The sequence below is a fragment of the Dermacentor silvarum genome, chromosome 8 (assembly GCF_013339745.2).
Source record: "Dermacentor silvarum isolate Dsil-2018 chromosome 8, BIME_Dsil_1.4, whole genome shotgun sequence".
Taxonomy (NCBI): Eukaryota; Metazoa; Arthropoda; class Arachnida; order Ixodida; family Ixodidae; genus Dermacentor; species Dermacentor silvarum.
In genome coordinates, this window is record NC_051161.1 from 29073011 (window position 1) to 29086723 (window position 13713).

Consider the following 13713-nt stretch of genomic DNA (forward strand, 5'->3'; position numbering starts at 1 on the left):
GCTACGGCTACCTTCAGCATGCATTTGTACAAGAAATCAGACAGGAAAACCTGGCAAAACTTCATGATATTGTGGTGTGGTCACCAATGCTAAGACTGAGACCATTTTTGAAATATGCGAGTCTTACTTCTGGTGTTCAACTCAGTGGATTTGACTTTATGTTTATTGCGATATAATTATATGAACACTCTAGGCGAATTTTCGCCGTCGTCGACAGCGTCGCCGTTAGGTTCCGCCTAAAGTCCAAGTGCGATAAGATCCTACGGGCCCTGCGCACCGTAAGCTGTGGGTGCGAGGTAAAGCGTGCGAGGGTGAGACGAGAAGGATGGTGGATTGGTGCGCGCCCAAAGTTGGAGAACACATGAAAAGCGCTTGCAAGGTAGGGAAGATGGTGGAGAGGTGAGCGCGTGGCACTGTGATTTTAAAGCGCTTAATGGGACGGGGGATAGTGGGGAGGCAGGTTTTGCGCGCGTCTCCTCAGTTATAGCTCGGCTCTGACTGCACATGGTTGTTCGCGCGGCAGAGCGCGTACACCGCTCGCGCCCTATCTTGGAGGTAAACTCAGGCGGATGCGAAGAATGGCCGAGCCGAGATGGTTGGTTTCTGCATGTGCGCTGTCTTCCCTGGCGCCTAGGGCTGGAGGTAGTGTCATCTCAAATTTTGGAGACGAGTTAAAGCGAGAGGCAGCAGAAACGTTTGCCCACCTCTCTTTGCACTCGGGAATCACGCCACCGTTGTGACTGCGAGTGTTCACGGCCATCTAGTAATATCTGTTCATGTTTGCCTTTAAATGCGTGACATCATGCTTTGAATTTAATTAGTAAGCGAATATCTCATCATCATCATCATCAGCCTATATTTTATGTCCACTGCAGGACGAAGGCCTCTCCCTGCGATCTCCAATTACCCCTGTCTTGCGCTAGCGTATTCCAACTTGCGCCTGCAAATTTCCTAACTTCATCATCAGCGAATATCTATTGCAACTTAAACGGCCGATAAACCTACAAGCGTTACTTTGTGTAGTTGTCTAATACATTACTATTGTAATCAACGTTTCGCCTTTCGGCAAGAACAGCGACATTTTGGTTTCTTGTCAGAAAGGGAAACTGTATAGAAATTGGGAAATAGCTGATAGGGGAAAGGGCCGATAAGACTCTGTCGTCCTAAATCTCCAACTCCTGCTTTGTTAAATTGCCAAGGGTTACATGAAAGCATGGCCATTTATATGAAATGAATGCAATCGAATGCAAAGGGATGGTGGATTATAACTACAGTGAAGAAGCTGAACGCCCTCAAAGATGTAAACATTAAAAGCATATGCTTTTCTGAATAAGAGGCTGTCCACGAAGAACTCTTTTACTTGCAAGATTGCAACCAGCAACCTGCCAACAAAAAATATCCATAATAAAAAAAAGGTGACGGAAAGCATATGGGCTAAATAAAGTAGGGCTCGGATCATACGCATAATACCGCAGACGCAAGATCCGAAACTCGGCTCCATGGGCTTCTATTGGCTCAGAAGTCTCTGCATGCTTGACGTCGTTTGGCAGACACGTCAACAAAGTAGCGTCCACGCAGCGAATAAAGCTTAACATAAGTGCCGAGAGCCGCGCATGCACAGATGCCTCGATGGCCTTTGTATATATCTTTAACGTGATATGAAGTACTGAAGACTTAGTCCACTCCACGTATCCATTTGTTCATGTCACACTCTATCATCAAGCTTGCATAATAACTTAGGCGGTCACAATTAGGGGTTTGTTTATCTCTCATCGGTGCTTCACTCGGCTCGGTAGCGTGCCTATCAAACCTCTTGTGGACGTTCTTTCTCGTGTTTGCGCGGCTTCACGCTACGTTGTCTCCGAGACTGATTCGGCATGTTTGCTCTTCTATGGGCCACCCTCCTCTACTCTCTTTGCACTCAGTACGCCTTCTTGGCGTTTACTAGCAGGCCGAGTGTGGCGTAACTCCGTACGGCACTGCGCTGCTGGTCATCGCAGCAGCGCGCTTATCAGGGACCCACTCCGCCTCCACAATCCTCCCTTTGTCGCGCCAGTACGCATTGCCACTATCTGCGCCTTCGGCAAAAACCGTCGTCGCTTTCGTCGGCTCGGCAATCTCTTCGCGTCCGCGCTGTTTCCCCGTCGGCGGATACGCCCGCCTGCGAAGCCGCGAGGTGTGTGCAAGTGGACGGCACCTTCTCATCGGCGACGTGCGGCGTGATGACCTCGCTGCCACCCCCACGGATTTGAACTCGAAGTTACGGGACCTGTGCAGTGACCTCATAGAGTGCCCTGATCGTGTGAACCCCAAAGTTTGGTGGGCGTTTCGTCCGGGCCCAGAGAAGGGTCAGCCGGTGCCACCATGCCGTTGTTTCCCAAGAGGCAGCCATCGCTGCTGTCCATGCACCTCCCGCTAAGGTCCACGAAGTCGATACCTACCATGGACCTCTTCCAGGTTTGCACTATACCGTATACCTCGACTTCCGCGGTATCCATAGAACCGTGGCCTTTTCCCAAAGAAACGGCTCGTGTCACATTTAGCGCCTGTGTCTTTCGAATGAATGGATTTCCCTCGATAGCTGAACTCGTATGTGGTGCTGTTATGTACAGTGTAATGGCTTCAAACTCGACCGCGGCAGCTGCATTTTGTGTACAGCGCTGATAGCGGTATTTGAAAACCCGCCTTCGGTAAAACTATTTAGGGATTCCACATGTTCAGTTTTCATCCAGAGACTTCCACGAGAAGCATCCGTCGTAGAGATGTAGCTTTGGGACGTTAAACCCCGCTTTGCGCGTTGGCGTTAAAACAATTGAACTAACCTTTCTATTTTAAACATTCCTTTAGTAGCTCATAGCTCCTTTGGGCAGCGCTGGTGTTTCTTATGAGCACTTCATATCGAATGTATCTTGAAGAAAAACACTGTAGGCCACCCTTCTTACAGCCGACTGCGCAATATCATATTCCATGTTCTTTAATCATAGTGTTTTTCCAAACTTCACAGACAAGTGTTCGCTTTATAGAACTTGTGAATCCCATCACCACCTTTGTATATAATTGTCTTGCTCATAGAACTAAAACATTAGCATGATGCGCAAATGCAACTTAACAAAGCAAACTAGGAAGCCGAAGACGAGTGCCATTTCAGGTGGGTGCCAACTTTGGGTTTCACAGACCTTACTGCAACTATCATATATCGGCAGAACTCGTCTGTTCAATTAGCATTACAGCGCCTCGAGCTGTCAAATCAGTCGCGTTCGTCCAGCCATCTGCTAGGCTCTCGGTTACCTAAGCTGGAAAAGCGATTGCCCCGGAAAGGCGGTGGTGCCGCGTTCGACCAGACGATGACGGATTTCCATCAACGACGATGCTTCTATCCGGGAATCCCGTATGGGGATTCCTTCTAATAAAATTCGCAGTTGTTGGTAACGCCCGTCCTGCGAGTTCTTTGCCTCTTCGTCATGTGTATTGCGCTTTCAGGTTACAATATATGCTTTATCGACTAGCACAAAAAATTGCCCTTCTAGCGTTTCCTTCATTATACTTCGTGCCATAGTTTCAGGCGACTGCCAACATTTCTTTTCACAACGCCCTTTATCGAGCCATTCAACTCTTATTTAGATAAGTACCTGCAGCAAGTTAGTTTCCACTTCTAGGAGAAGTGTGACTATAATCAATAAATTCTTGTTGTAAGCATAAGACGGCGCGAGAATAGTGCCTAAATGTTTAATTGCGGAACGTTTATTTTTTTTTTTTTTAGGTACATGCAACGCTCTGTTCTTGCATTTCATCTGTTCCTTTGTTTTTTCCCTCGAGGGTAATGTTGGGGATTCTAAAGGAACATACCAATACTATTGTTAATTAAAGTAGGCCCTTTAAGACCTTTGGCGTTTCTTCACACTTCTAGTTTAACTGTCCAAGACTGCCGCAGCCGTTGAAAGGCAACGACATTCTGCTACAATAGCATAAGTTGCCGGTTCACTTCGCGCGTCTTCCGTTGCCTCATTTATACGACTATTGGGAGCAAGAACTTCATCTCACACAGATTTACCTGCATGTTAAGGAACACCACGTGATCAAAACCTAATCGGAGCCTTCTTCTCGGGTGTCTTTATAAACTAGATTTAGTCTTTCCCACGTTAAACGTCATAAAGGAATGATCGAGTCACTGGAAGCTCCTCGGCCCGTGCATGGCTTCACTTCCTTGAAATGTGACTCTAGGCAACTACAAAAGAAGGTGGTGAATTTTCTCGGATAATTTGCAAGAGAAAAAAATAATTGCTAGTGATGACGCTGGAGGGGCCCTGCGTATAATAATAGTTGCTGTTCGCTATACAAACAAAGCAAAAGTGAAACTGCCAGCTTCTTGTAACGTACCAAGTAATGCGTACCAACAGTGAGCCCCTTCTCAAAAAGGTTTGAGCTTTCGCAAATTGAGAAAGACAAAAATGCAGACAACTGCACAACGCAAGAGGAATACATGTACGAACTACGTATTAACGAAAATGCAGAAACAAAAAATACACGTGATCACGCAACAGTGGGGCGAACGAGGCAATCCACAGCCCGGAGCCAACGTTAAGGCAAATGGACTTGTTGTCGTCAGGGTGGTTGTCGTCGTTAGGATTTCTTTGTCATTTTGAGCTCTGAAGAAGGCAAGACCCCCTACAGAAACGTCGGCTCTGGTCTGATGCTTCTATTGTTGGTAAATTCCAATTTTCATCCTCCTGTGAAAACTTTCTGTTGTTTGAAAACAAATACACAGCACACTTTCGTACTTATTTTGAGAAGCTAAGACGGAAGACATGAATATTCTCGCTGATATCTCTGCGCCACTAGTATATTCAGGTTGGCTTATACTATGGCTGGCAATCTGTATCCTAATGTTTGTTTTCCGTATACTGCTCGGACTTGAGACGTATAATCCATGGTGCACTTGCACATGAAAGTGTTCCGGTACCATAAAGATACGGCGTTCCTGCTGCGGCGTGCAGGCGATCGCCGAGGGAAAGGAGGGTGTCCTGAGCCAGTACCTCGAAGACCTGAGTGACCCTATCCGAAGACTGAAGGTCAATGACCGCGACAAGAACACGGGCGCAACTCTGCTGCACCAAGCCGTCAAGATGAAGAACAACTCCATTCTTGACATGCTGCTCACCTATGGCGCAGGTACGTTACTGTATGTAGTCTCAGACTCGCCCCTAATTTACTCTCTACGTTGGAAAATTTAGATTTGGCCTTAGTTTTCTGTCTAATAACGCAGAGCTGAAGCTACAAACTCATTCAATACCACCAACTTTTGTGAGAGCTGATAGCAAGAGGGATAGACATGAAAAAAAAAAAATCTTCCTTCATACGGCGTACGGCAAAGCCAAAGTTCAAGAATATGTCGCCAAAAATGTCCTTGACGCGCTGAATGAATCTTCCGACTTTTCTGTGATTGAATAAATTCGTATTTGGTTAGACACAAATTGCTTTCAAAGTTCAAAACTGCCATTCATACTCTTAACGCAGGTAGCGAGAACGTGTCGTGACATGTGTACACGTCTAAATGATTGCCACGCAATACTCGCAGGGCTTTCTTTAACGGCATCCTGTCTTTTATTTATTTTTTCATTTGTTCCGAAGACAGCTCCCCTTTTTCTTATTTTATTTTATGAAGAGATCGTCCCGTGTCACGAATGCAGTGTCACGAATAAAATAATTTTTAAAAAGGTACTTGCCTCACACTTAATATTTAGTACAGCGTGAATCACACTTGTTAGAGTGGACGGTCATCACATGACACTATCTTTGGTGTCTTAAGATGCATATGACACCATCTATGGTGTTATATGAGTGGCGCGTTGTACTCCGGGCGGCCCGCCCGCCAAAGCCGCAAGGCTCCGGGGGAAGGGTAAGGATGGTGGAGTAGGTTACTGCGAAGTAGCGAAGATACTGCTCCAGGAGAGCAGGCCCGGTCTTTACTACGGCCCCTACTGCTCCCCCAGGAAAATCAGTGGTGTTATTTTGAAGGTGAAGCGCCGTAAGGCGCGAGAAAGGTATAATCCGGCATGACTGACTCAGCCCGAGCGCCGCAGGCGCGCGGAAGTCTGTCCGACGTACCTTTACCTTCTGGGATTCGCGTACGTCCGACGTACCTTTAGACACAGCGATCACCGAATGGAGCGTCAGTGCCCACTGCTTCACCTGGTTCACCGCGTAGGCAGCCAGCGTCGGAGTGTGAACAAACTCGACCTCACTCCACTATGCCAGCACGCCTAAGGACAAGCGCATACAAAACGAGCAAAGAAACTTCTCCTCCGTAGTATCTAGGCAGTCAGATATTCAAGGAGCTAAAGCCCCCACATTTTCTCTCTCGCACCCGCTCATACTCGCGCCTGTGCACAAACGTCGAGCGCTTCCGGAAATGGCACACCCCGCTGCGCTGCCTAGCAATTGTAAAGTCGCGCCCGGGCGCCCAGGCCGCTGTATCTTAAAGGTCATGCCATCTGCGGCGGGGACAGAGTCCGCCTTGCGCTGTGTTTTCGCGGCTTAGTTCGCGTTGATGCGAGCGCCAGCACGAAGGTGAATTCGCTCGCTGCTGCCGCCGCGCTTCCTCACTCCAGCGTTTTGACAGCGAATTTCCGCGGTCATCGAGTGAGATGCGTTCATGTTTGCTTGTGCGCGCGTGACACCATGCTTGTTAATTTAGTTAATATGCCTATGTTTACAAGTTTATACGGCCGATAAAACAACTATCCTTACTTTGTATAGCTGTCCGCTAATTTGCTATCGCAATTGATGCTTCACCTTTCGGGCGAAACTGCGTCATCCTCATCGTCGTTGCGACAGGAGCAAGCCGGGGAAGAAGCCAGTTTTATGCGGTATAGAAAATGTTTGGTGTATGCTGTCCCAAGGCGCAGTCGATGTTCCATTAACACATTAATTTCCGCCTTCTAGACAATTTGCAATACGTTCACTATCTATCTATCTATCTATCTATCTATCTATCTATCTATCTATCTATCTATCTATCTATCGACATGATAACCGTGTCATGCAGTAAGTACATCCGCAGGAATACGAGAGAGCTTTCAAATCTCGAACAACAACTCACAGAAAAAAAAAAGCCACGCGAGAAGGCTGTGATTTGTTAGCGAATGACGAGCACAAACATGAGGAGTGCCAGGGCGAGGTGCTGCCAGGCCTGTGACAGCTGTAGACGTTGACAGATTGCGGAAGGAGCCCACTTTTCAAGCGTTTTCCGACGCGAACTCGCCACGTATACTCCCACAGTTTTTCTCTGTCGCCGCTGAGCTCACCTATGGCACTCGTTGTCTACGTGCTGCAACATGCGGTGTCGCTTACATTACGGGCTTTTCTCGTTTTTTTTTTTTTTTTTTTACCTGCACCTCTACTTACAACCGCGCAGCACCAAAGCAGGAATCGCGAGCACAGGAATCGACACATGTTTTGAAGACACGCACGCTAGCATGCATTCACTGCGACACATGCACGCCGACTCAATAAATCAATCATAGACAAAGAAACAATGAACTAATGGCATGAAAAAGCAGCAGCATGCATTATGCACAATTAAGAACTTGGTCAAGTTTTACAGAACAACAGCGACATTTCTTTTCTCTCTCTCTCTCTCTCTCTCTCTCTCTCTCTCTCTGGAGTTGTTGAACATTGCTCGCAACCACGTCCTGAGGTCGCTCTGTCTTTACAGAAATTACTGGACTCTCGCTTTTTTAGTTTTCCTGTAATTAATTCGCCTAATGAACTCGAGAATCCGACGAAATCTTGTCTAAGCTGGAGAAATTACGACGCAACAGGACAAAGACGCCAATTAGGGTCAAATAATTTTTAATATAGAACATTTCAATCCAAGTTTCGGCCCTAGTGCTGTTGACATTGTGAACAAGACTCGTGAAAAGCTCCGAAGTGTCATCTTTAAAACTTCTTTTCTTTTGCGTTCGTCGACGTCTTTGTCCAGCTTCATCGCAATTCTATTCCAAAAGGCTGCTTTGACCACGCTGAACAATGAATTCGTTTGTAAATGTCAAGCCCTGTCATCTCTCTTGCCCCCTTCTCCTCCCTTCCCCACACCGCACGTTAAGGTATCAGCCGCACGCCAAGCAGTAACGGTGTGGGCAGCAACCTTTCCTCTTCTCTGCCAGTCAGTTTCTATCTCTGAAGCTGACTTTCCGGCAGTGCACAACTGTGGCAATTATGGCGACCAGCAAATTGGTAAAATGAAGACTCTCTACATTTAGTGCATTGTTCTTCTCTCCGCGCATTCTTTCCGCTCAATTAAACCGCACGGAAGCAAACAAAGGAAAAACAAACGCTCGAGCTGCGTAGTAATCACCAGTTCAACAAGGTTTTGTCCGCCCCGCCACATTTCAAACAATAGTGTATTGTGGGAAAGCCGGTTTGCCATTTTTTTGAAGGGTTTATTAAATTAGTGAGGGCAATTAATTACCGCCTAGCTGCCTGCACCCAGCCCAGTTTTCCTGCAGCAGTACGTCGCACTGAGCTTGCACGCCTAGTGCCTTGGTGGCGTTGTCAGGGTGCATCGATAAATAAAGAGCATCTAGCTCAAGCTTTAGCTTAGAAACAACGAAAGATCCAAGTAAAACGTCTAGTGTGGCTCGTAGTCAAACAATACTTCCTTCGATGCTGCCACATCACGCTCGCCTCTATTGCCCTCAAAGATAATGTAAAACATCAAAGCAACAAGCGTACGAGCATGTTACTTTTAATCAAGAGAAAAGTTAACAGGACTATCTTCTTACTAAGGAAAGGAGATGGGGAGCGTGTTAAGAAACGTGCTACGGTTTCACATGTACTTCCACCGCCATGTTCAATAAATTATAAACTGGACAGAAGTTTGCTGGAAGATGAAGACGTCAATAGTCGAGCGATGGTCGAACAAGCGGTGTCACTGGAGTTGTTTCTACAAGGAGGCGTGTTATTGCCCCCCCCCCCCCCCGCTTTTTTTCTGTGGCGCATGTCCGCCATAGCGAGGCAGTTGCTTTCGTTTATTCAATGATTATGTTATTGGAAATGTTGACAACAAATGCGTTATGTGGCCAGTTCCCCACAACGTTAAATCATATGGATCAAGGACGGTGATGGGTCAAGTGAATCTTTACAGCCAATTATCAGTTTGCTACCGCACATTAGGAGTAGTGCGCATTAGTAATGGTGTCTTTCTGTCCATCATAACAACGTTCTGTTGGCAGTTAGGCTTAGATCCAATCCCCCTTGAGATAGCACGTCCATGGAGTCTCATTGTTCCCCCACGAATTCGCTAAGTTTGTCTCGCTTGTTTTTGGTCCCAGCCAAGCAAATGCATATCTCAACAAACGGTGGTTATCTTAGTGGGCATGCTCAGCATTTTCTCTCGCTCTCACTCTCCTTCTTCGAAGCCGCTGACCTCATGTGATTAGCTGCGCGCGTCAGGTACTCCTTTATTATAATGGACGCCTATGATATCCATTGTTTTCAACCATCACCTGTTTGTTGCCTGATGTTTATGGCACCAATCTGACGGAATCGTGGCTGTTAGCACTATAGGCGATTTCGAGTGGAAATCCACTGCTTACCTTATATATACTTGTATTAGCAATCGCATTTGATCATTCTGAAAGAATATTTTTTTCCACGGGCAGTACAAAAGATACATACAAATAATGACAGTGCTTTGACATCACTGACAAACGCAAGCAACATACCTTTCGATCTAACTCGTCGCGTTCTTTCTCTTTCTTAAACACTGCTTCATTTTTCACGGCGCCCTCTTCTCTATTCGATGGTGCCTATATGAAGTTTCAATCTGTGCCTGACTTTTTCTTCTTTTTTTTTCAGATCCAAACGTTAAGGATAAGATGGGCTTCACACCGCTACATTATGTCGCCAAATTTGTGCGGCCGGAAAAAAGGAGGGTAAATAATTCCTCGACTTTCTCACGACATTGTCTCTCTGCACTTTGCCTCTAAACTCTCTCTCTCTCTCTCTCTAATTTTTTTCTTTGTTTACAAAAAAACAAGTGCTTGTCCTGTTCACTTCTTTTCATAATTCTGTGTGCCACCAATTTTCTTATATTACAGTACAAGTATACGGTTTAACTTCTTTAAGGATGATAGGTTTAAGAGGTGCAAAAAAGATAGCAGACTATATGGGAGACGCCTGAGCCCCGCTTCAGACAGTTTATCTCCCCGATCTCACTGACGCTTGGAAACATAAGGTGCTAAGCATTAAGTAGGGGGGGGAGGGGGGGAGGGGGGAGGGGGGCCACTGCGTATGGCGCGGCCCCTAACTTGAATGTCATCTGCGATGGGAACACAGTGCGCCGAGTGCTGGTAGCTTCGTGTACGCTGTGTTTTCGCCCCTTGGTTCTCGTTGAAGCGAGAGGCAGCACGAACGGCCATTCGGTCGCAGCTGCTGCCGTGCTTTCTCACTCCAGCGTTTTGACAGAGAGCTTCCGCGATCATCGAGTGAGATGTGTTCATGTTTGCTTTTGCGCGCGTGACACCATGCTTGTTAATTTAGTTAGTAAGCGAATGTTTACAAGTTTATACGGACGATAAAACTACTATCCTTACTTAATTCGTATAGCTGTCTACTAATTTGCTGTCGCAATCGATGCTTCGCCTTTAGGGCGCAACTGCGCCATTTTATTGTAGGTTGACTTGTTTCACCACGTATGAACGCCACAACTTACTTTAAGATACTACATTTTTTTTTTGTTCTTCAGCTATTTTTTCCGTTCCCCGCCCTGCTTCTTTCAAAAATGTTCTCTCTCCCACTGCGCTGCCTGCCTCACTTTGTACGGTGTTTTAATAACGACACCCTCTTTCGTCCCTGGGTTTTCTACATGCAGAGCATAATCCTGGCGTGCGAGGATTCAGCTTCGCTCATGATTCAGACGCTCATGTCGGCGGTAGGCACTGGTGCCAACGCCATCGACGCTTGGGGCATGACACCGCTGCACCATGCCTCCTTATCCGGGAATAGCCACGTGGTGCGCTGCCTACTGCCCTACCCTAGCGTGGACAAAGAGGTGACACTCACTTCCATAGACATCATTCTAACATTGCGTGTATTGTTGTTCTGTGCATAAACAGCGCGGTCACGTTGTTAGGGTCAGACAAACCCTTTCAGTCCGGAACGGCTGTCACGAAGTGCGGTTAAGTAATTCAAACGCTTCTGTCGAAATTCATCGGCCGAGATCGTCCCCTTCGAGCAAGTGCGACAACGTACTCCATTCACGCGTTGCGCCTTAGCTATACACCGGTCACTTGTTTCTCTATATCTACTTTCCTGTCACTTGATCTCCCCCTCCCCTGTCTCCCCAGCGTAGGGTAGCAAACCGGACCTTCCCCTCTGGTTAACCTCCCTGCCTTTCCCCTTTCTTCTCTCTCTCTCTCTCTCTCTCGCTAGTACACAGCTCCTCGGTATTTTTGAAGCTCCCTGCTGTGACAGGACTATACTCCGACCATCTCCGATCATCTTGCATTCGTAGAAACGAAGCTGGGTGGACAGGTTCATTTCGTTTGCTTCTGAAGTTCTCATTGAGTGGGCTGGGGTAACGCGTCAGGCGGAGACAGGCGCCCCCAGCCAATCAGCACTTCAGCAGCAGACGAAATGGGCATGTCCACTAGGTAGACACAGAATACCCTCCTGGATACATACGGTTGGAAACACAAGGAGACATCAGGATTTGACGAGGCAGTTCCCAACATGGTTTGCGGGTGAGAATACCTGCTACACGTACGTGACATACAACTTTGGTTCTCGATGTCACAACGCTCACATTTCATTCTACCTTCACGAAAAAAAAAAACATATGCAATTAATGAAGTGGGAGTTTATGGCATAAATCATTGTAAAAGATTGACAGCATGGGCGAAAGGCCTAAACACGCATCTGTCACTTTCTGTGCCCTAGTTTGTCGCTCGCGCTGTTGTTTGTTAACCATATAAGCAGACAATCCTATGTCCAATAGCATACAATGGCGATACGGGATATAAAATTCCGGCCGCGGCGGCCGCATCTCGACGGAGGCGAAATGCAAAAAAAAAACGTACCGTGCATTGGGTGCATCTTTAAGAACCCCAGGTGATCCAAATTAATCCGGCGTCCCCCATTACGGCGTCCCTCATAATCATATCGTGGCTTTGGTACAAAAGCCTAGTATTTAATTTAAATTAATACGTGATTCGATATAAAACCGATACGATCACATCATCTTATTGCACATCGCCACTCGAAAGAAATATAATTACTTTTTTTTTCACTTGGGACGTTCTGCATTCTGTTACATTTTCACGTCTTGCACACGCTATTCCGGTACACAAGGCGCCTTTTGGCCCTCCACTGCCGAGCGCTAAAACAGTCGCAGTGAATTTTCAAGTAGCCACAGTCGTGGTCGCTGTTCCACGGCGCTCACCGCAGTTGGAGCGTTCTCGAGAGCGTTGTGTCTCGGCCCTATTATACGCGCAGGTGACGGACAAGCAAGGCCGCACTGCGCTCCACAACGCGGCCACCCTGGGCGACGCCGAGGTGGTGCGGCTTCTGCTGAGTCACGGCGCCAACATCCACGCCGTGGACAAGAAGGGCCTCACGCCGCTACACATCGCCGCCAAGGAAGGCAGCCTGCAGGCCGTGCGACTATTCTGCCAGGAGATACAGAAGGAGGCGAGCACCGTCCATCTCTAATTAATTAATACACTCTGAACAGTCGTATTCTTTATACTCCGTCTCCGTAACTACGTCCAGTGCAGCGAACCCTGCAGGGCTCGTGTCAGCCGATAAGGTGGTATCAAAAACCCTCACATTTCCGGCTCTCGCAATCGCCTCCACCGCGTGCAGCCATCAAAATGCATGACCTTCGAGATCTATGTATATTACCCAGACGGTGCCATCGCTGGGGCGTGGATTTGGACACCGCCTATTAGTAAAGAGAGCCGGATGAGTGTTGCAAAAAGAGGAGGGATCGCCCATTGTCCGCTACCAATCCTTCCGTGAAGCTTCCATTCAGTCGGCGTTCACAGGCTAACGCTGGAGGATCGCTTCTTGAGGTTCTCAATTCTGGTTGGCTGGCACGACCCGTAGTTGTCGCCGCACTGAGCATAGAGTGGGTGAGATCGAGTTATAAACACACAGCACAGACGGGACAAAGAGCAAGTATAGACAGCACAAAGCAGTGACTTTAAACTGTTTCATTGTTTGTATACACCGGCGGGATTACTACTGCAAGAAAACCAAACAGCAAAACCAGAAAACAAGATGTTCAAAGACCATGCACGAAGCGCTCACGCAATCGCGTCGGTGCTCATCGCTGACGTCAGTGGCAACAAGGCAAGAGGGCGAATGTTCCAATAATGTCCAATCGATATCCCAGCAGATTAAATTTACAGACTTGTGATACCATTTCCTTTTTACTTTTGCTCGATCGCAGTTATAATCTTATCTTCATATTTTCTTTAAATATCTTCAATTTTCTTGCAATTTCTGTGAAAAAATTCATGGCCTATGTCAGAAATCTTTTTCCCACAGTCGGCAGTTATAAAATTAAAAAAAAACAATGAACGAGCTTCAATAATAGTTGATATAGCACCCCGGTTAGCAGTAGCTAGTAGCTTATTTAGGCATATATCTAACAGCATTTATTGAACGCCCCATATTTTGTATTGCAAAACGTGCGTACATACTATGTGA

The 13713-nt window shown here is 46.9% G+C and overlaps 1 protein-coding gene across 1 annotated transcript in view; it reads left to right on the plus strand.

Annotated features, from left to right (window-relative positions):
- Nucleotides 1–1956: 1956 nt before the first annotated feature.
- The window catches only part of LOC119460936 (transient receptor potential cation channel subfamily A member 1 homolog), a 30059-nt gene continuing 18302 nt past the window's right edge, over nt 1957–13713 (plus strand). The window contains 5 exon segments of the mRNA XM_037722077.2: nt 1957–2457; nt 4995–5169; nt 9859–9935; nt 10874–11053; nt 12496–12690. Coding sequence (XP_037578005.1) covers nt 2365–2457; nt 4995–5169; nt 9859–9935; nt 10874–11053; nt 12496–12690 — 720 coding nt within the window. The 5' untranslated portion in view covers nt 1957–2364.